General features: G+C 44.8%; 1 protein-coding gene across 3 annotated transcripts in view; it reads left to right on the top strand.

The window, feature by feature from the left end:
* Positions 1–5,280: 5,280 nt before the first annotated feature.
* DNAJB6 (DnaJ heat shock protein family (Hsp40) member B6) overlaps positions 5,281–22,442 on the top strand; it is a 51,407-nt gene continuing 34,245 nt past the window's right edge. For 2 of the 3 annotated variants that reach the window (XM_070944356.1, XM_070944354.1), the window contains exons 1-3: positions 5,281–5,416; positions 15,968–16,045; positions 19,396–19,505. In XM_070944356.1, the coding sequence (XP_070800457.1) occupies positions 15,981–16,045; positions 19,396–19,505 (175 nt within the window). In that variant the 5' untranslated portion in view covers positions 5,281–5,416; positions 15,968–15,980. The remainder of the gene's footprint in view (positions 5,417–15,967; positions 16,046–19,395; positions 19,506–22,442) is intronic. The other variant, XM_070944355.1, reaches the window with a different exon arrangement.

Raw genomic sequence — 22,442 nt, 5'->3', positions numbered from 1 at the left:
TTAGGCCCAGTACTCTTCAACATCTTCATCAATGACTTGGACAAGGGGATAGATGGGGAACTCATCAAATTTGCAGATGACACCAAGCTGGCAGGAATAGCCAACACTCCAGAAGATAGGCTCAAAATACAGAAGGATCTTGACAGACTTGAACATTGGGCCCTATCTAACAAAATGAAATTCAACAGTGAAAAAAGTAAGGTTCTACATTTAGGCAAGAAAAACAAAATGCATAATACAGTATATGTGGTACCTCACTCAATAGTAGTAACTGTGAGAGGGATCTTGGAGTCCTAGTGGACAACCATTTAGATATGAGCCAGCAGTGTGCAGCAGCTGCCAAAAAAGCCAACACAGTTCTGGGATGCATAAACAGAGGGATAGAATCAAGATCACGTGAAGTGTTAATACCACTTTATAATGCCTTGGTAAGGCCACACTTGGAATACTGCATTCAGTTTTGGTCGCCACGATGTAAAAAAGATATTGAGACTCTAGAAAGAGTGCAGAGAAGAGCAACAAATACGATTAGGGGACTGGAGGCTAAAACATATGAAGAACGGTTGCAGGAACTGAGTATGTCTAGTTTAATGAAAAGAAGGACTAGGGGAGACATAATAGCAGTGTTCCAATATCTCAGGGGTTGCCACAAAGAAGAAGGAGTCAAACTATTCTCCAAAGCCCCTGAGGGTAGAACAAGAAGCAATGGGTGGAAACTAATCAAGGAGAGAAGCAGGGGTGAAATGCTCCCGGTTCGGACTGGATTGCCTGATCCGGTAGCGATGGCGGCAGGTGGTTCGGAGAACCGGTAGGAAAAATCCCTGTGCCCCCCCCATGCCCATCTGAGCCGCACAATCATCAGAGGCTTTTTTTTTTTTACTTTTAAAAGCATTTTTTCTACAACCTGTTCCGACGAAAAAATGATTTTAAAAGTAAAAAACAAAAAAGCCTCTGATGATCACGCGGCTCAGCTAGGATAGTCAGAGGCTTTTCAAAGCATTTTTTTCTGCCACCTCTTGGCCGAAGAGGTGGTTAAAAAATGCTTTGAAAAGTCTCTGACGATCCCAGCTGAGTTGCCTGATCGGCAGAGGCTTTTCAAAGCATTAGAAAAAATGCTTTGAAAAGTTAAAAAAAAAAAAAGTTGGCCACGCCCACCCAGTCACATTAACCCCCACCCACCAAGCCACGCCCACAGAACTGGTAGTAACAAATTTTACATTTCACCCCTGGAGAGAAGCAACTTAGAACTAAGGAGAAATTTCCTGACAGAACAATTAATAAGTGGGACAACTTGCCTCCAGAAGTTGTGAATGCTCCAACACTGGAAGTTTTTAAGAAGAGAATAGATAACCATTTGTCTGAAGTGGTGTAGGGTTTACTGCCTGGGCAGGGGGTTGGACTAGAAGACCTCCAAGGTCCCTTCCAACTCTGTTATTCTATTCTAAACTGAAGTTCTCTTGACAACACCAGTTTTTAAGCCAGTGGTTCGTTTCTAAAATCCTTTGCTCCCTATTGGATGTTGGCCTTTTAATGGAAGTATAGATGAAAACACCACTTATGCTCCTAATTCTTTAACTTTCTTCCCTAGCTGCTCATAATCTCTTGTTGTTTTTAGATTCTTTTTTTTATAACTTTTTAAAATTTTCTTTTAATACAAACATTCCATCTTACATTAAACAGTGTGTCATCTGGGTATAAAATTCTTTGTGTCTTAACAATTAAACTTAGAATAGAATTCTTTATTGGCCAAGTGTGATTGGACACACAAGGAATTTGTCTTGGTGCATACGGTCTTGGTGTACATAAAAGAACAGATATATTCGTCAAGAATCATAAGTTACAACACTTAATGTCATAGGGAAACAGTCAATATAAATCTTAAGGATACCAGCAACAAGGTTACAATCATATAAGGATGAAATGAAATGTGGGCAAGAAGCAAAAAAGAAGAAAGATGCTGTTTAATGTAAAATAGAACAGTAGATGTAATATGAAAGACAGAATGGGTTATATGTTTTGTTGTCTGAAGAAGTATAGATTGGAGAGAAATAATAGTGGATGGTAAAGAAGAGTGTGTTAAAGATGGAGACGAACAAAGGCATTAATTGAAATTAAGATGAAAAATTGAAATAGAAAACTGAACAAAATTGAAATGTTAGTAAATGATGTAAGTAAGAATGAAATGAAATATTAAGAAAGAAGTAAAATAGAAGAAAGATATTGTTAAAGGTAAAATAGATTAAGGATCGGAAGGCCAACTCAGCAAAGGTTTTAAGGTAAAAATGGAGTAAGTTGAAATATATTGTTAATAATTAAAAAGAGGAGGGGAATTTTGATAAATATATTTAATAAATGGAGGAAAAGTCGGGGTTGCCTGGACACCATAGTGGAAAATAGTAAATTAAAAATGAATACAGCAATAGAGAGATGAAAGAAGGAGTAGAGGGATGGAAGGAAGGGAGAAGGAGAGAGAGGAATGGAAGAAAGGGAAGAGGGGAGGAAGGAAGGGAGGGGAAATAAGAGTAGGCAAGAAGGTTAGATAGGGAGAAAGAGAGGAGGACGGGGAGAAAGGAAGGGGAAGTAGGGAAGGAGTAGGAGAGGAGGAAAGAAGAAAGTAGGAAGGATAAAAGAAGGGAGGGAGACGGAAGAGAATGAGAAGAAAGATTGCTGTACAATAAAAAAGATGAAATGGAAGAAAGGCAACCCCGAACATGCGTAAATGTATTAGGATAAAGAATGAATTTTTTTTATTTATTAAAAAGTAAAAAAGAATAAATATGAGTAAAAGTAGAGAAATTAGAATTTGAGGGCGAATGAAGATGTTGTTTATATAAATAAACATAGAAATATTAAGATATGATTAAAAATATGGAAAAAGATGATTTTGGCAGAAATTGTAACTAAGTAAAATGTATTTGGATATGATAAGTTGTATAAGATATGATATGGCCAATACTCTGTTCATAAAATATGCGGGTGAATGGGGGGGGGAAGAAAAAAAAAATCAATAAAACTTGATTCAAAAAAAAAAAAAAAGACTAACAAGTCTGGAGAGCATGGGGGTTTTGCCAGAGCACAAGACCTTTTGTTAGCGAAGGAGGAAGAGTGTGTGTGCATGTGTGAGTGGTTTCACCCTTGAACAGCAGCTGGATCTCATTTCTGTTTGGCCTCTAGCCACACCCCTGCCTGTTGCTAGCTCCTCCGAGCCATGATCAACAGAAAACGGAAAGCAAGGGAGGGCCATCAGAGTGTGGGACCTTCTGTATATAAGAGGGAAAGCCGAGTGGGCTGTAACTGAAGGGCGGGAAGGGGGTTAATGTATTCTTAATAGGCGCCTCGGATTAATTGTAACCCTGGAGGACCTATCCAATGGGACCAAAGGGGAGGGAATGGGGCATCGCGTTAGGGTGTATAAAATGTCTTGCTTTTGAATTCAGGGGTGTGGCTTTTGGCTTAGAACTTCCTGTTGAAGTTTCCCAATAAGACCCACCACACTTTGCAAACTGCCTTTTTAAATTTTATTTTGGATAAATAAACTTCTTTTCTTACCAATCCAAGTTTTTTGTGTGGAATCATTTCCAGCAGATGCGTAGGCTAGAGTGACTCGCTCCATTATTTTGTTGGAAGAAATATCCTTCTGGGTTCAGCTCCAAGTGGGGAAAAAGACACTGGAAACATGGAGACTGCTTGGAAAGATGGTTTAGTCCCACATTCGGCAACCCCCACCTTGCTTTCTCTATCCTACCAGTCATGGCTCAGTGGAGCTAGCGATAGGCAGAGGTGCGGCTAGAGGTCGCTCAAAGAAGTGGAATCAGACTGTTGTCCAGGTGAAATCCCACATACACACCCTTCCTCCTTCCCTAACAGAAGGTCCTGTGCTCTGGCAAAACCCCATGCTCTCCAGACTGTTAGTCTTTCTGTGGTTAGGAAATGCACAGAGGAAGCAAGATCCAGCTGTGATTGGGAGACCGGCCCACTCACTCACACACATGCAGGCATACACACATTTCCCATGCTTTTCCATGCTTTAAAATTAAAATTTAGAGGTACTCACCTTCTTTCCAAGCAGCCTTTGAGATCAACACTCAAAACCCATTTAAAACCTAGTTCCAAATGGCCAAGGCCCCAGAAAACTTACCCACAGACTCAATGGGTCTGCTGCTAGCAAGGGAAGCTTACTTGGGCAAGGTCCATTGTTTAGGTTAGCTTGGAGTCCCATCTCTGGCGTGCCAAATTGTTGAAAGAAATATCCTTCTGGGTTCAGCTCCAAGTGGGGAAAAAAATACTGGAAACATGGAGACTGCTTGGAAAGATGGTTTAATGGTGGACAGGGTCACACGGTTTGAGTTCCTGAGCAGAAAAGGGGGTTGAGATGCTGAGCGTGCCTTGGTTTTATGCCCTCTCTGCGCTTTGAACTTCCTGGGGCACAGGAAGAGTATCCTGATTGGTTGTCAAACTCCCAGGGGCTGGGTGTTTTAGCTAGCCTTGCTGGCTGATGTAATCTTCCCAGGTGCCTTGTGGTGAGTTTCTGTTGCTAGATGGGTCCTATTGTGTTGCATATGATGGTCCATTGACAAAGGTGGGGGGAGGCAGGAAGCTGCTTTGTCTTTAAAACATGTTTCTCCATTTCTCATCCAGGGAAATATAATATTCTGCCTTTTTAATATTTCCTAAAATATTTCATTCTTCTAGGACAGGGGTGAGTGCTAACTTCCTACAATTTCAAAGTGAATTTCTGGATGCAAAGACACTCTTGTTTTTCTTCTTTCCTTTACTGCTGTTTTTCCCCAGCTCCCTCGAGGAGGAAGCTAGAGCCACTCTTCCAAAGCCAGGAAATCCCAGGTTTCCTTACACCTGTGACCGGGGAACCGCCGGTAAGCAAATTTCGGCCCAGAGCAGTGGAGGTCTTTCTAACTCGGGTTTTCTTTTGTGTGCCTCAGCCCATCTTTTCGGTGGCGCATGGAATTCTAGCGGCAAGGAAGCTTCAAGTATCCCCGTATACTTCATCTCCCCGTCTCGAAGGCCTGTCTTTGATGACGAGCAACGTGCGCCGTCCGGAGCGCCGCTCGCAACTCAGACAAGGCATACTTGAGAAAGGCGCGTCAGTCCCGGAACGGGTGCTAAGGGACCCTTGGGTTTCGCTGGAAAGGGGCAGGAACGGCTTGTTCCTCAAGTCCACAGCTATATAAGCTCTCTTGGAATTTTTTTCTCGCTTTATAGACGCGGGGCAAAAAAAACCCGGGGGTTCTTCCGCTCCTTGCGCTTGATGCACTTCCTGTTTACGGCTCTGCTAGAAGCTGTAGAACTGCTGCTTCCAAAGCGGAAAGGGGAGCAGGCCCCGAGAGGAGACTGGTTTGTTGCTGTTGCTGTTCGGAGGAGCGAGCGGGTGAGATCCGAGACGGTGGGAGCTGCTCGGGTGAGAAAAGCAGTTATGGGTCGCCACCAATTTTTAGTGCGCGGGTGGGGGGGCACAGGAAAAGTGGGGCTCAGCAACGGGTCTCGCGCACCCTTCCCCACCCGGGGCCTGTTTTTTGTGGCTCGTACTCTTTCCTGATTGGCGAAAGGGGAGGGGAGGGATGGTGATCAATACAGGGAGGATGGATTGGCGTTGTCCCACCCAGTTCCCCGCTGGCGTTAGGTGGAGAAGCGTGGAGAAGGAAGGTGTTTGCCTTCTTCCCCCTGCTGCTGTGGCTCCAAGTCCTTTCCTCCCCGTTCTCTCTCTTCCCTTTGTTAGAAGAAACATCCTTCTGGGTTCTGCTCCAAGTGGGGAAAAAGACACTGGAAACATGGAGACTGCTTGGAAAGATGGTTTAATGGTGGACAGGATCAAATGGTTTGAGTTCTTGAACAGAAAAGGGGTGAGATACAGCGAGTCCCCAGGTTTTATGCTTTCTCTGGCTTTGAACTTCCTGGGGCCCCAAAAGAGTATCCTGATTGGTTGTCAGACTCCCAGGGGGTGGGGGCTCTTAGCTAGCCTTGCTGGCTGATGTAATCTTCCCAGGTGCCATGTGGTGAGTTTCTGTTTTAGATGGGTCCCATTGTGTTGCAAATGATGGTCCATTGACCAAGATTGGGTTTCTGCCTCTGGCCCATTAACAAAAGGGTGGGGGCAGGAAGGTGCTTTGTCTTTAAAACATGTTTCTCCATTTCTCATCCAGGGAAATATAATATTCTGCCTTTTTAATATTTCCTAAAATATTTCATTCTTCCAGGAAAGGGGTGGGTGCTAACTTCCTACACCTTGTCCGTGGGATTGCGGCTAAACTAGGGCAGAAGCAGGGACATTTTAGATTAGAAGCACTAAAGAGGCCTGCCTGCAGGTGGAAGAGATCCCTAGACCAATGTTTTTTCAACCTTGGCACCTTTAAGATAGGTAGACTTCAACTCCTAGAATTCTCGGATTCAAGTTCACCCATTTTAAAGGTGCCAAGGTTGAAAAACACTGACCTGGAGGATTGGGATCATTGGCAAATGATGTTCACAGAAAAGAATTACAATAAATGCTAATATAACAACCTATTGTTGGAAGAAACATCCTTCTAGGTTCTGCTCCAAGTGGGGAAAAAGACACTGGAGACATGGAGACTGCTTGGAAAGATGGTTTAATGGTGGACAGGATCACATGTTTTGAGTTCCTGAACAGAAAAGGGCAGATACAGTGAGTCCCCAGGTTTTTATGCTCTCTCTGGCTCTACATTTCCTGGGGCCCCGAAAGAGTATCCTGATTGGTTGTCAGACTCCCAGGGGGTGGGGGTTTTAGCTAGCCTTGCTGGCTGATGGTCACATGTGCTTCCCAGGTCACATGTGGTGAGTTTCTGCTGCTATTGTGTAGAGGGCTAATCCTATCTTTGTTGGATCTTTGGCAATTCCTACTATGGCTCTGCCTGAAGGAGGCAGATCTTTGTTATGTAGAATAGACTGGCCCAAGCCTTAATGGCCCATTGACAAAGGGTGGGGGCAGGAAGATGGGAGCTGCTTCAAAACATGCTTATCCCAGGGAAATATAATATTCTGCCTTTTTCATATTTCCTAAAATATTTCACTCTTCCAGGAAAGGGGTGGGTGCTAACTTCCTACACTATCGTGAGTTAATTGGAAATAATTTATATAATCTGTTACTAATGAAAGCACCCACCCCTCTTAGAAGAATGACATATTTTAGGAAATATTAAAAAGGCAGAATATTATATTTCCCTAGATGAGAAAAGGAGAAACATGTTTTTAAAGACAAAGAGCAGCTCCCTGCCCCCAGCAGATATTTGGTGCACATTAAGACTGGGCCAACCTATCCACAAAACAAAAGACCTCCGCTCCAGGGTGATGGGATTAAGACATGACCCTCCAGGACATAATAGGATTATCTATCAGCAGAGCTCAGCACATGGCACAACCAAGCCCCTTCATTGCATCACCCAGCAAGGTTCAAGCAAACTTGATTCAGACAAACATGACTCCACAAGATCCAAATAATAGTATAAAATATTTGATGAAGAATTTAAATGACTTTGGAGTTTTGGCTAGTTTTAAAATAAACCGAAAAGAAGATATTGGTCAAGAATATGGCAGTATACAAACATGAAGTTTTAATGAAGAAATATAAAACAGCAGTATAGCTGTTTTACCTAAAACAGCAGTCTCCAACCTTTGCAGCTTGGTGGCTCGGTTGTGTCTGTGAGAGAGTGGCAGGCACATGCGCCCTCGGCTCACACAAATGGAGCTTCGCACATGAGTGGAGGGTGCTTACACTCCTGTGCGAAGCTCCACTTGCATGAGTGGAGGATACTTGTACGCACAGCTCCACTCACGTGAATGGAGCTTCCCACACGAGCACCCTCCGCTTGCGAGTGGCACTTTGCACATGTGTGCGCTTGCCTGCCGCTCGCGTGAGTGGCGCTTTGCGCGCGCACTTGCCCATTTCTCCTGCAGCCCAGTTTTGAACAGGTTGCAGGCCAGGGACCCCTGATTTAAACTGATAATTCTGGTATCACTAAATATCACTATATGGCTAGACTTGATGCAGCTTTACCAGCGGTGTTAATATAAAATATTAAATTGTGTTCACTCATTATGTAAGCTTGCAAGCATCTGTATTTGTACCTCTGCTTGCCAAGAGTCTTGACTAAAACTGCCTAATAAAAACATTTGCTACTAAGTGTATACTTAACGGTAAGAATTCAATCCCCAAAATTAGCTAATTGACATATTGCATCCTTGTTGTATGCAGATGATACAGTACTTTCATCACAAATGCAAATTGGACTTCGACAAGCCTTGAATGTTCTGGTTAGTTATTTCTCTGAAAAAACTTGTGAAATCAACTGTAGTAAAACTAAGATTATGATCTTTGCAAAGAGACCTAAATTGACACCTGGAAGATAAATTGCCAGAACATCGAGCAAGTCAAATCCTTTAAATACTTGGGCATGGTTTTGTGTTCTTTCTTAATTAGGTTATTAGGGGCACCGGGGAGGGGTGGGGTGTGGGTTTGGGGGGTAACCCACGAGGGGTTGGGCCTAGTCCGGCAGAGGGCTATGTGTCCGGGGGTCTGGGGTCGGGAGTCGAGGAGGGGGCTAGTTTCCGTATCAACGAGGGCTGTTCCATCGGTACTGTGTGTGGGAGGGGCAGATATGGCGGGAGCAGAGGGCCATATGTTAGGGGAGTACGCACTCGCTATCTTCGAGCGATTGCGTGCTCCGGCCCCCAATGCTCTTCTTGTTCCCTGGGTTGCACAGATCCTCAGGGCTCGGGCCTTCAGTTGATGTTCTGCAATGCCAGGTCCGTGGTAAATAAAGCCCCCCTCATTTGTAATCTCGTTCAGGAGGGGGGTGCTGACCTGGCGGGTATTACGGAGACCTGGTTGGGCCTGGAGGGGGGGTCCCCCTTGTTGAAATGTGCCCACCAGGTTTCCGCGCATTCCATCAGCTGAGGTCTCAGGGGAGGGGCGGGGGGGGGTGGCGGTTGTTATAAAGGAAGGTCTTGGTCCTAGGGAGGCCACTGTGCCTCAGATAGACGGATGTGAGTCCCTCCTTGTGAAGTGGGGCCATGGGGGGTAGATGGGCTTGCTGGTCGCGTACCTGGCTCCCTGCCACGTGGTGGCGACCTTTCCTGAGCTACTCAACGTGATAGCCGAGGTGGCGGTTGATACCCCCAGGCTTATGGTCATGGGGGATTTCAACCTGCCATCTATTGGTGAAACGTCTGAGGTGGCTCAGGAGTTCATGGCTTCCATGATGGCCATGGACCTGACCCAGTTAGTTCATGACCCCACTCACACGGGGGGACACACTCTGGACCTGGTTTTTCTCTCTGGCCAGTGGCTGAATGATTTTGATATAGGGGATATTGTGATCGAGCCCTTGTCATGGTCAGATCATTCTCTCCTTTGACTTGACTTTCAAACTGCTACACCTCGCCGCAGGGAGGCGGAACCGATCAGGTGGTTCCGCCCCAGGCGCCTGATGGACCCTGATAGGTTCCAGACGGAGCTTGGGCCATTCCCTGAGGTTCTGGCTCATGACGCGGCTGAAGACCTGGTGGCCACCTGGGATAGGGCGGCCGCTGGAGCTTTGGACCACGTCGTGCCTTTGTGGCCTCTGACCCGGTGCCGATCCCAGGTGGCTCCCTGGTTTTCCGAGGAGCTGAGGGAAATGAAGCGCTGGAAAAGATGCCTAGAGAGCTGTTGGAGGGCCAGCTGGTCCGAATCTGACCAAACACTGGTGAGGCCTCATATTAAGACCTACCTAGTGACGATAAAAGCGGCAAAGTCTGATTACTTTTCCGCTCTTATTGTGTCTGCAGGTAACCGCCCAGCCGCCCTGTTTAGGGTGACCTGCTCCCTGCTCCATCTGGGAGCGCGGGAAGACCCCTTGGAGGGTAGAGCTGAGGATTTTGTACAGTATCTGCATGACAAAATCGCTCAAATTCGGGAAGGCTTGGACTCTTGACGGGATAGGTTCAGATGGGGTGATGGAGGAAGGTCTTGAGAGTGTTATCTGGGAAAAGTTTGACCCGGTGACTCCCGAAGACGTGGACAGGATTCTGGGTAGACTTAGCGCGGCCACATGTTTATTGGACCTGTGTCCCTCCTGGTTGGTGCTGGCTTCCCGGGAGGTTACACGAGGCTGGCTCCAGAGGATTATCAATGCTTCCTTGAGTGAGGGCTGCTTCCCCACCGCCTTGAAAGAGGCCCCTCCTCAAGAAGCCCTCCCTGGACCCGGCTGTTTTAGCGAATTATCATCCAGTCTCCAACCTCCGCTTTGTGGCGAAGGTTGTTGAGAATGTGGTGGTGCGACAGTTCCCCCAGTACCTGGATGAAGCGGTCTATCTTGATACGTTCCAGTCGAGTTTCAGACCTGGATACAGCACGGAAACGGCATTGGTCGCATTGGTTGATGATCTCTGGAGGGCTCAGGACAGGGGTTTTTCCTCTATCCTGGTCCTATTAGATCTCTCAGCGGCTTTTGATACCATTGACCATGGTATCATGCTGCGCTGGTTAGAGGGGTTAGGAGTGGGAGGCACCATGTTGCGGTGGTTCTCCTCCTTTCTCTCTGACCGGTCGCAGTTTGTGTTGACAGGGGGCCAGAGGTCGACCTTGAGGTGCCTCATGTGGGGTGCCGCAAGGGTCGGTCCTCTCGCCCCTTCTGTTCAACATTTATGTGAAGCATCTGTGGTTTCGGGGTGTAGTTCCACCAGTACGCTGATGACACCCAGCTGTACATCTCTACCCCGGACCACCCCAATGATGCCCTTGACGTGATGTCCCGGTGTCTGGAGGCCGTGCGGATCTGGATGGGGAGAAACAGGCTCAAGCTCAACCCGTCCAAGACTGAGTGGCTTTAGCTTCCGGCGTCCCGATATAGTCAGTTGGTGCCATCTCTGACTATTGGGGGCGAGTCGCTGGCCCCCACGGAGAGGGCTCGCAACTTGGGTGTCCTCCTGGATGCACGGCTGTCCTTGGAAGAACATGTGACGGCTGTGGCCAGGGGGGTCTTTTCATCAGGTCCGCCTGATTTGCCAGTTGTGTCCCTTTCTGGATTGGGACTCCCTACGCACGGTCACTCATGCCCTCGTCACTTCCCTCCTGGACTATTGTAATGCTCTCTACATGGGGCTCCCCTTGAGGAGCACCCGGAGGCTCCAACTGGTGCAGAGTGCGGCCGCGCGGGTGGTTATGGGAGTGTCATGGCGCTCCCATGTAACACCTCTCCTGCGCGAGCTGCACTGGCTCCTGGTGGTCCTCCGGGTGCAATTCAAGATATTGGTTACCACCTTCAGAGCGCTCCATGGCTTACGACCTGGGTACTTACAAGACTGCCTGCTGCTACCAATAGCCTCCCACCGGCCAATTTGCTCCCACAGAGAGGGGCCCTCTGGGTGCCGTCAGCCAAGCAATGTCGGCTGGCGACCCCCAGGGGGAGAGCCTTCTCTGTGGGGGCTCCTGCCCTCTGGAACGAATTGCCCACCGAGATGCGGAGGATTCCCGACTTACGTACCTTCCACCGGGCGCTCAAGACCCTCCTATTTCAACAAGCCGGGCTGGCCTAATTTTAATTTTTTAATCGTTAATTCTTAATTTTAAATGTCTAAATTGGATAGCTTTATTTTAATTAGATATGGGCCAAACTATTTAATATTTTTTAAATTGTTTTTAAGTTTATATTTGTGTGTTTTATGCTGGCTGTACACTGCCCTGAGTCCCTTTGGGAGAAGGGTGGTATATAAAATAAATAAATAAATAAATAAATAAATAAGTAAGTAAGTAAGTAAGTAAACAAATGGTTTTCCACAGCTCTGGTAAATGCAGTGCACATCAAAACTATGTTATTCAAAATGCTCAAAAAATAGTGGCTGCAATTCAGTCTTTTTATTTCTCCAAAGGAGCACTGAAGGTATACTCGGCTGAAGCTCATGCACGATTACTCTTTAGTGCTCTGGAAAGGGTGCAATCCAAATTCCGAAGAGCTATAATTCAGGTAGCTCACTGCATTCCAAATGTAGTTACTAAAGAGGGAGGCAGGATTATCTAAAGTCGAAACAGGTGCATGGACTTTTTTTATTATAGCACATTGGTTAAAATTACTTTCTCCCCCACAGGCTTCAGTTCTTTCCTTAGGGAGGACAGTTATGAATCAGTATGGTTTAGGACAAGGGTGTCAAACTCACGTCATCACAGCGTTGTCATGTGACGTATTGTGACTTTTTCCCCCTTTGCTAAACTGGGTGTGGGTGTGGCCAGTGCGTGACACATCTGACCCATGGGCCGCAAGTTTGACAGCCCCGGTTTAGGACCATCTCAGAAAAACTTCAGTATCTTGGCTTCTCCAGGGAAGTGCACTTAATGATGGGGTTCCATTGGCATCCTTCAGTCTCAAGAGACTATGGTATCGTGCTCTGGAAAGAGGTCCTAAAACAGCATCTAGTGTGACTAAAAAGGCCAATTCGAGAGTGGCAATCCCTTCCACACTGAGGGCAGATACATTCTGTTCCCTGCCCAGCCCCCAGATTTCGCTGGGAAACAGGTGTGCAATTAGTCCATTTAAACTATGTGTTGGAAGCCCAACAAGATCAGTCTGCTCTTCCTAAGAGCATTTTGTTGAGCAGTCAAACTCCTCTCTTCAAAGCAGTGAGATACTTACATCATATAACTGTCCCCAAACTCTGAAGGGCACTAAATTTAGCACACTGCAATACACTTCCCACAGCAGTTTTGGAGGGCCAGTATTAAAAAAAATTCCATACGAGCTGAGACTGTGCCCCTGTGGACAAGGGGCTATTGAAACTACAGCTCACTTCCTATTGTACTGTACCTTCTATAAGGACTCAAGGACCCATTTCATAACACCTCACCTGATAAAATACCCTGGGAAACACCAGGTTTTTTTACGTACAACTGCTGTTATCAGTTCAGTATCACTTAGTTTCTTTGTAGCTAAATTTTGTTATACTGTATGCAACATTAGGTAGACTTTGCCCACTGACAATCTACCACTAATATATTATCTTGTATTTTTTATTATTTTTAATGCCTCTTATTTGTAAAGCTGGTCTGTCACCGTAATAAAAATTATTATTTTGTAACTGCTTGCCAAGATTCTGGCTAAAACTGCCTGATAGAAACATTTGCTACTAACTACAGTATATACTTACTGGTAGAGGGTAAAATGGCACATGAATTCGGTTTCAGTTTTCCTTTTTGAGGGTATGATTCATATCTGTGGGAACAATCAGTGATTATTTGAATTTGCATTTGGTATACTTAAGGAACATTAGAAGGTATTAATACTCTTCCACAGTAAAATAAGAGATTATTGTATTCAGAAGATCTGGTTCTGCATAACAAAAAATATTTTTTCACTAATAATGGCTGGCTCCAGGCTTTAGTTAACACGTCCTTGAGGGAGGGGTCCTTCCCGCAGCCCTTGAAGGAAGCGGTTGTAAGGCCCCTCCTCAAGAAGCCTTCCCTGGACCCAGCAGAATTAAAAAACTTTCGTCCAGTCTCCAACCTACCCTTTGCGGGAAAGGTTGTAGAGAAGGTGGTGGCACTTCAGCTCCTGCGGTCATTGGATGAAACGGATTATCTGGACCCTTTTCAGTCTGGTTTCAGACCTGGCTACAGCACGGAAACTGCCTTGGTCACGCTGATGGATGATTTCTGGCGAGCCCGAGACAGGAGTCATTCCTCTATCTTGGTGCTACTTGACCTCTCAGCGGCTTTTAATACCATTGACCATGATATCCTTCTGGGGCGACTAAGGGAGCTAGGAGTGGGAGGCACCGTGTTGCGGTGGTTCGCCTCCTATCTCTCTGGTCGATCACAGTTGGTGCTGGTAGGAGGACAGAGGTTGACCCCTAGGCCCCACATCTGTGGGGTGCCTCAGGGCTCGGTCCTCTCTCCCCTCCTATTTAACATCTACATGAAACCACTGGGTGAAATCATCCGACGACATGGGGTGGGATATCAGCAATATGCTGATGATACCCAGCTTTATATCTCCACCCCTCGTCAGTTCAGTGAGGCAGTAGATGTGATGTGCCGGTGCCTGGAGGCTGTGAGGATCTGGATGGGAGTCAACAGGCTCAGTCTTAACCCAGACAAGACCGAATGGCTCTGGGTATTGCCCCCTAAAGACTATGTCGATTGTCCATCCTTGGTTCTGGGGGGTGAGAAAGTGCCCCCCTCAGAACGGGCTTGCAATTTGGGTGTCCTTCTAGACTCACAGCTGAGACTGGAACAACATCTGACAGCTGTAGCTAGGGGGACCTTTGCACAGGTTTGTCTGGTGCACCAATTGTGACCCTACTTGGATCAAGAGGGTCTCCTCAGAGTCAGTCATGCCCTTGTCACCTCACGGTTGGATTATTGCAACACGCTCTACATGGGGCTACCCTTGAAAAGTGTTTGGAGACTACAGTTGGTCCAGAATGCAGCCGCGCGAGTTATAGTGGATGCGCCTAGATACACCCACATTACACCAATTCTCCACAAGTTGCACTGGCTCCCTATTGGTCTCCAGGTGCAATTCAAGGTGTTGGTCATTACCTTTAAAGCCCTATATGGCTCAGGGTCAGGCTATCTTTGAGACCGCCTTCTACCACGTAGCTCCCAGCGACCGGTAAGATCCCACAGAATCGGTCGTCTCCGGGTCCCGTCAGCTAAACAATGTCAGCTGACGGGCCCACGGGGGAGGGCCTTCTCTTTGGCTGCCCCGGCTCTCTGGAAACAATTACCTCCTAAGGTCTGGACCGCCCCCACCCTATTGGCCTTCCACAAAGCGGTGAAGACCTGGCTCTTCCGGCAGGCCTGGGGCCGTTGATCTCGTTATAATGATCTTGCGAGACCCGGCCACGAATTGGAGTGCATGTGTTTTAACGTTTTTAAAGTTTTTAATGTTTTTGTCTTTCTTTTTAACATTTTTTATGGGATTGTTCGCATTGTTTTATTCTTTGTTGTAAGCCGCCCAGAGTCCCTTGGGAGTTGGGCGGCATAGAAATGCGACAAAATAAATAAATTATCAGCCTACTAAAATATTGAGTTGTTTTTGTGACTTCTGCTTTTTCTAGCTTTGCCATTTTATTTTTGTTTTAACCTAGACTGCATTTCATTTGATTAGCATATTCTATGTGCTGAGTGTTATACAAACTATCAACCATAGTTGGAAGCCTTTTGACAGTGCTATAAAAAGAGTGAAAGTTTTATCTAGGATGAGAAAAAACAGGATTCAAGTACTGTACTGTTATATTTTGAATGAAACTTAAGATGGAAATATAGTTAGAAGCTGCAGTAGAACAGGCCCCATAACCAAAAAACCTCACCCCTATTGTAATAACATTTCTTTCAGAAGAATATGGAATAATTCAATTTTTTCTCTAAAAACGCTCCCTGTCTGATGCGAAAGACAATCTTTGAAGCTTTGATGAAATAAAAGATATTTCACATATATTGCAAAATGGTTGTCTGGTTTAGCCTTCTCATTTTTATTAAGACTGATACTATCTTATCTGAATAAGCAGGAGCCTGTAGTACAGTGGACTAAAGCACTGTTATTAACATCTGCTTGCAATTACTGCAAATTCAAATCTCACCAGGCTCAAGGTTGACTCAGCCTTCCATCCTTTCAAAGGTAGGTAAAATGAGGACCCAGATTGTGGGGGCAATAAGCTGACTTTGTATAAATATACAAAAGTATGAAGGCTATTGCTTAACGCATTGTAAGCCGCCCTGAGTCTCCGGAGAAGGACGGCATATAAATTAAAGCAAAAAATAAAAAAAGAAAAGAAAAGAAAAACTTCATTGAAAAACACTTGTTATTCAAAAATATGCTGATTTTTTTGCCACCTAGACTACAAGGCTGTTTTCCCATAATGATTTGGGTGTGTGTGTGTCATTTAACAAGCCATATTTTCAGGGTATTCATGCTTTTTAAGAAAAAATTGTGTTTGGATATTGAAATGAAGTCTTTTACAGGACACAGTAAAACATGGTGGATTATTATGAAGTTCTAGGAGTGCATAGACATGCTTCACCAGAAGACATTAAAAAAGCGTATGTACTCATTTTTTATGTTTTTATTTTATTCAAAACAAAGTTAAAATACAAAATACAAAACTCAAATCCAAAAAGAAAAACACAAAACAATCAATGCATTAAAAAACATAAAAACACATTTTTATCCCCTCTAGTTGAATACTGATTAATATACTGTAGTACTACAACATTAATTCCCACCCCTTGTGAAACAAGCCCCCCCAAAATTTTTAAATTTCTAAATCTATTCGCAACTTGTTGACCTGTCTTTTACAGTATATGTTAGATTAATGACAAAGTAGTTAACAGGAAGTACAATAATAGTGAAACAGAACAAAATTAAAGTTTCAAAACTCACTGTTAACAAGCTGTTATTGTAATCCACTCGTAGAAAATTTACCATGGCATCTTATCTATCTGAAATCATCCCAAAAGGTATAAATATATCGTCCTGGGTCAAATATCCATGTTTGTTTTTTAATGTCATCTCTTGTCAATTGTTTAATTAAATATAGTAAATTCAGTCTCCAGAATAGGTCTATCTTCCAATCAAAGTGCAAGCAAACCTAGTTGCCAGTTAACTGTAATCCATCTAGTCTCCCTCAGGCTTCATAGAGGAAAGGAATTTCTCTCTTCCCCCTTCCAGTTAAAGCTGTGATGTTGAAGAAATGTACAGATTTAAACTTTGGAACAGCAGATGAAATCCACTTTAGTGGTTCTCTAGCCGTGAGATTATCTCTTTGATCTGGAACTGGATCAAAGTCCTTTTGTGTATCTTTATCCAAAAATAAAGCTTCAGATCCTAAAGGTGCTTTTTTTCAAGAGGCAACTGGACTTCCTGATTTTTCTTTGAAGACATTTTGCTTCTCATCCAAGAAGCTTCTTCAGCTCAGATCCTAACATGTTTTGAACAATCATTATAGTTTGGTCAAGCTTTTGAAAGAGAAATCCAGCTAGAAGCTGCATATTTCCCCACCCTCCTTTCTTAGGTTTCAGACACTGTTCAGCCATTTTAATCTGTGAAATTTAGTCATGGAACAAAGAACAAAAACAAAGAGTAAGTTTTCCAAGGTTATAAGAAAAATTCAATAGAAATAAACTCCAGGTATTTTGCAAATTCAAAAAATACAGAATCCAGTGGTGAGTCTGATAGCTCTTCACCCCACCCCACCCCGAACGCTGCTGTGCTTTCCATACGGAAGGGACAGAAGCTATCCAGAACAACATATATCAAAAGGAAAAAAGAGAAAAAGCTATTAGAGTCCAGTGCAAGGGGTTGAAATAAATCAGCATTCAACCGCTAATCAACTTTTCAAGCAAAAAGCAAAATAAAACAAATTCAAAAAGTGAAAATGAATACTCAGGCATGCTTAGAAAATGAAACTGATTGACATTAAGTTGTATACGCCCAGTGACTTTTCAATCGCTTCCAGAGGGAATTAGAATCTTTGAGACACCCCCCCACACACACACACTTTCCTAACTGGGTCCACGATCGGCCAAAAGTTGTCTTGGGTCACTCCTAAGTACTCCCATTCAAAACCAGGAAGCGCCACTGCCAAAGAACCAGCTTTAGCAGTGAAATTAGCAGATCGTCGCATCCAAATTTTGTTCATGTGACCATGGGGATGCTGGAACAGTCATAAGTGTGAAAAAGGGTCATACGTCACTCTTTTCAGTGCCATTATAACTTCGAACAGTCACTAAATGAATGGTTGTAAGTTGAAGACTACTTGTATATCTTATATTCCTGTCATTAACCACTTTTTGAGGAAGGCCTTAAGCCACACAAAAGTGATTGCAGTTTTCAGCCTATAAAAAGTGTCCTCATCCTTCCTTTACTAACACTTAGGTGATTGTTTATATGTTTACTCAGAATTAAATCTTGCAGTTGAAAATGGTCACATAGTCAGCTAGTTGTTTATTAGCTGAGAAAGATTGTAAAGCAGAAGTTATTTAAAACATTCAAGAAAATATGCCTGCAGATAAAGTTTCTTATGTCAGAAACTTACATCAAAAATAAAAACTGATCTTAACAAAACTTAGTCCTGAGAATTGATTGTTTATTGATCAGTTGGCTGTGACATCTAAATTAAGAAATTGGTCACTAATACTAATTTCCTAATCACCCCTTCCTATGATTCAGTTATAGATTGATAAAGTTATCAGAATAGGAGCCAGTAAACAGTTCACAGTATAATCTTTATGGTATGGCACTTTGTACCCTATCTAGACCTGTGGAGTATGGATGAGATTTTTACTTAAACAATTTATTTATTTTTTAAAAAAATTCACATATTCTCCCTCAAAGCATCCCATTGGCGTGCAAAGGAAGCTTCCAGTCTCCGTGTGAAAAGTGTTTGAGCGCTGATGCACTGCCTCAAAGCACCCTATTGGCGCTCAAACACTTTTCACACGGAGACTGGAAGCTTCTGGGGGCCATGACTTCTGCTTTTGCAGAGAATGGGCACCTGAAGTCCCGTGAGATCAGGGCACCCAGAAGCTTCCAGTTTGCACACGAAAAGTGTTTGCACGCCAATGGGAGGCTTGAAGCAACACAATTTCGCTGGCCCAAAGCCTCCTGTCGGCATGCAAACGCTTTTCCGTGCTGAGACTGGAAGCCTTTGGAGGAGACTCACCAAGGCTGCCCGCCACTCCAGAAGTGGCAGGCAGCCTCGGTGAGTCAGAGAAGCCGAGCAGGGCACACTTGTCCTGCTCCCTCTGCTCTCACCGCTCCACTTTTGGAGCGCCAGGAGCAGGCAAAGAAACCGTGGCCAAGACGCTGAAGAGGAGACAGCTTGCTAGATCTTATCAAGGTAAGTGAGTCTTCACAGGCCTGCCTGTAGAGACCCAACGTGGCAGGATGCAGGGGAAGCAATTGTGGGGAGCATGAGGTATCTCAGTGGGTCGGGGGGGGGGGCTTGGATGGTCTTAAGTAGGTGGCCTGTTCCATCACTACCACCCCCCCCCCCAGGCCTTCCCCACCCTGAGATACCTCATGCACTTAACGACCTGCGCATTCGATTAGCAATTGTGTGGGCGAAAGCGGAGTGATCACGGTCAAGTTATGCAATTCACTCCTATGAATTCTCGGGTTACAAATGTAATTGGCAGGCTCCATTACATTTGTAACTCGAGGACTACCTGTAGTTCTTTGGGAGCTTGCAAAGTGTGGGGCAGGATAAATCTCATAAACTTGAGCAATCTATTATGGGCAAATTATTATATTTATCATGTATTAGGAAATTAACATTGGTAGTGTATCTATTGATATTTAAAATGTTAAAATTCTTAGTTCATCAGGCTAGTTTGTTTTTCTGTTCATGCAGTGTTGTTCTTGAATAAAGTATCTTTGGCTTTGATTTCAGGTACCGTAAACTGGCATTAAAATGGCACCCTGATAAAAATCCAGATAATAAAGAGGAAGCTGAGAGACAATTCAAGCAAGTTGCTGAGGCTTATGAAGTGCTGTCGGATGGTGAGTAATGATATGAAAGATTTCCACACCAGGACCTGTGGCAGTTAGAACATGCCTAAAACTATTGAATATATATTTGGCCCCATAATGTCAAGGAAAAAGTTCTGCAAGATTGGACCAGGTAAAAATGTTCTTCTCTGGACTTTTCTTGGAAAAAGAGAGATATGCTGCACTGGATAATTGTTCACAGCAGCTGTGGAGAGGGAAGGAAAGGTGCTAGCATGAGTGGGGAGCAGGCATAGTGTTTAAGGGAAAGATAATTTATATGATTTAAATAATCAATTTCAATCTATATTTAAATGTAGATTATATAAATTGGGGCAATATGCAGCTCAATCTTGATTACACTCTCCCCACCAATATGTCAATTCAGGTTTCTGGGTCTGTCCTTTATTAGTTATAGTTAGGGTTTCCCAAACTATAATCTCCCTTCAGGAGGTGCAGACAGAGTACAGTGGAGTGTGAAGAACCTTTTAGTTTACACTGAAACTTTGGGAATGGTGGATTTATTGTAACATTGTATTGTTTTCACTGTTCATTTGTGTTCATTTTGGTGTTTGGATTTTTAGGGGAGGTGTGTACATTAAGATTACAGGTAGTCCTTGATTAACAATGGTAATTGGGACTGGAATTTCTATTGCTAAGCAATGTGGTTGTAAAGTGTGACATTACATGACTATGCTGCTTAGTGAAGGCAACTCTGGCAGTCCCAAGTTACTGTTGTTAAGCAAATTACCACAGGTTGTTAAGCAAGCATCTCACGTGACCATGACTTCTGACTTCCTGCTGGCTTCCCCATTAACATTCCTTGTGAGAAGACAATAGGGAAGGTTGCACATCGTGAACACATGAGTGCAGGGTGCTGTGATGGCCAGAACTTCAAGGACTGGTCATAAGTACCACTCATTCATTACTATTGCTAAGTTTGCTGCATAACCTAAAAGTCAAATTATTCATTCAGAGAGGGATGTCAGTTTTGTTACATATTTGGTCCTACTTAAGAGTTATATCTTGATTATTCCATTATGATGAATGAAAATAGAATGTATACCCTGCAGCTTTTTCATAGTCTTAAGAGTTGTGGCAAAGACTTGAGGCTGCAGGGAAGAGCTGCTAGCTATAAGTTAAGGGGAATTGAGAAAAAGTGCAAAGGAGCAAAGGAGCAGCCCGTGTGTCTAATAGTGCACGAATCATATAAGTGTTGTGGTCTGCCAGCAGCCTGTGGAGCTGGCAGCAGAGTCGGATAGCGATGAGGCTGAGGAAGAACATGGGCCAGTCCTGGAGGCTGGGGAAGGCCCGGATGAGGGCTCTGCATCGGAGGCAGAGATGGGGCCAGGGCCATCGGGGAGTGATACGCGGACTTCGGAGCCTCCAGAGGCTGACAGTAGAGCGGCAGAAGAACAGGAGGAGCCTGTTCCTAGTGTATGTATGAGAAGAGCTGCCAGAAGGCAGGAGCAGCTAAAGCAGAGAGGACGACTCGGGAGTAGGGCCAAGAGATGATTGGCCCCTCCCATAAGGCTTAAAAGACCAGCAACGGCTCTTGGCCTCTTTGCTGGAAAACAACCGTTGAGAGATTTGCTTCGTGTTTGGCTGTATTTCTTTCTTGTCAGCGTCTTCTGTTCCTGAACTGTTGCCAAGAAAAGCCTTTGGCAGTTTGCCTAATTATCCCAAGGTCGGAGATAAACTGAAAAATGGTGTTTTGAGGACTTTGCTTTCATTTAATTTAGAATACGCTGAGAATGAGTTAATTCTCAGCTGTTTTAATAAAATCTGTTTGTTTTTTGGAACTGTTTTGCATTTAATATTAACTACGTGGGCCTGGGTCACAGCAATAACTAAAAATCCAAAACAGCAATAATACATTCAGGGTAAGTGCGCCTGAGATTGCAATTTTATTTTATTTCAGAATGACCGGCTTAGTTCAGTGCACTACTTGTTTTGCAGCTGTCTTTCTCAGTACTCTTTTCAAATTTGGATACTGTCCTATTTGTAAACAAGGTACTAGTCTACATGGACAGATTACCTATCTAGAGTCTCTAATCTGTGTTCTTCAAGCAGAAATTAGGCGTCCAATTCAGCCATTCTACTCTATTGAGCTGCTGCTCCATCAGTCCCCTCTACCACAAAGATCCTGCAGGAGAAGGGCAGTATGGACAACTGTGGGATCTGGCAGGGTGAGAGTTGTGAACCATAAACACACAAAGCTTTCACTGTGTCCCAGCATAACAGATATAGTGCCCTTGCTGACCTTAATAGGGACACTAAGGTGACAGGTCAAGGTAGTTGTCATGATAACTCAAATAGGCAGGGGATCGTGGCCCGAGATGAAGAACTAGCTTTGGATAGGGAAGGGGTGTCAAACTCAAGGCCCCGGGGGCCGGATCTGGCCCACGGGGTGCTTCGATCTGGCCCGCGGGGCTGCCCTGGAAATAGCCAAGTACTGGCCCACAGTACTTCTGCCAGCGAAAACTGAGCTTGGGAGGGCTGCATGCTGTGGTGCAGATCTTCCACGACCAATTCCCGTCATGGTCGCATCTGGATTGCCAGACCCGGGAGAAGGGCCCTGCAGTGAGGGATAGTGTTGTGGCCCGCCAGCGGCCTGCAGGGCTGGCAGCAGATTTGGACAGTGAGAAGGCTGGGGAGGAATATGGGCCAGTCCTGGGGTCTCGGGACAGCTCGGACAAGGGCTCTGCATCGGAGGCAGAGAGGGAGTTCGACAGCAGTGAGGCACAGGAACAGCTGGAGCTCGTTGCCAGTGTGCGCATGCGCAGAGCTGCCAGAAGACAAGAACAACTAATAAAGGACTTCCGGTGGCATCGCAGGCGCCGAGGACGCTCTTCCCATGAGCGCCAGCCCCGTGATCTCGTAAAGCTGCTAGAACAGCGCAAATCAGCTGTCTAGCGGCTTGAAAACTTTCTCCCCGGAAAAAGGGGAGGA

This window comes from Pituophis catenifer, unplaced genomic scaffold (genome assembly GCF_029215685.1).
Source record: "Pituophis catenifer annectens isolate HBS135680 unplaced genomic scaffold, rPitCat1.0.hap2 SCAF_5, whole genome shotgun sequence".
NCBI lineage: Eukaryota > Metazoa > Chordata > Lepidosauria > Squamata > Colubridae > Pituophis > Pituophis catenifer.
The sequence above is the reverse complement of the archived record's forward strand: the minus strand, read 5'-3'. Positions and strand labels throughout refer to the sequence as shown.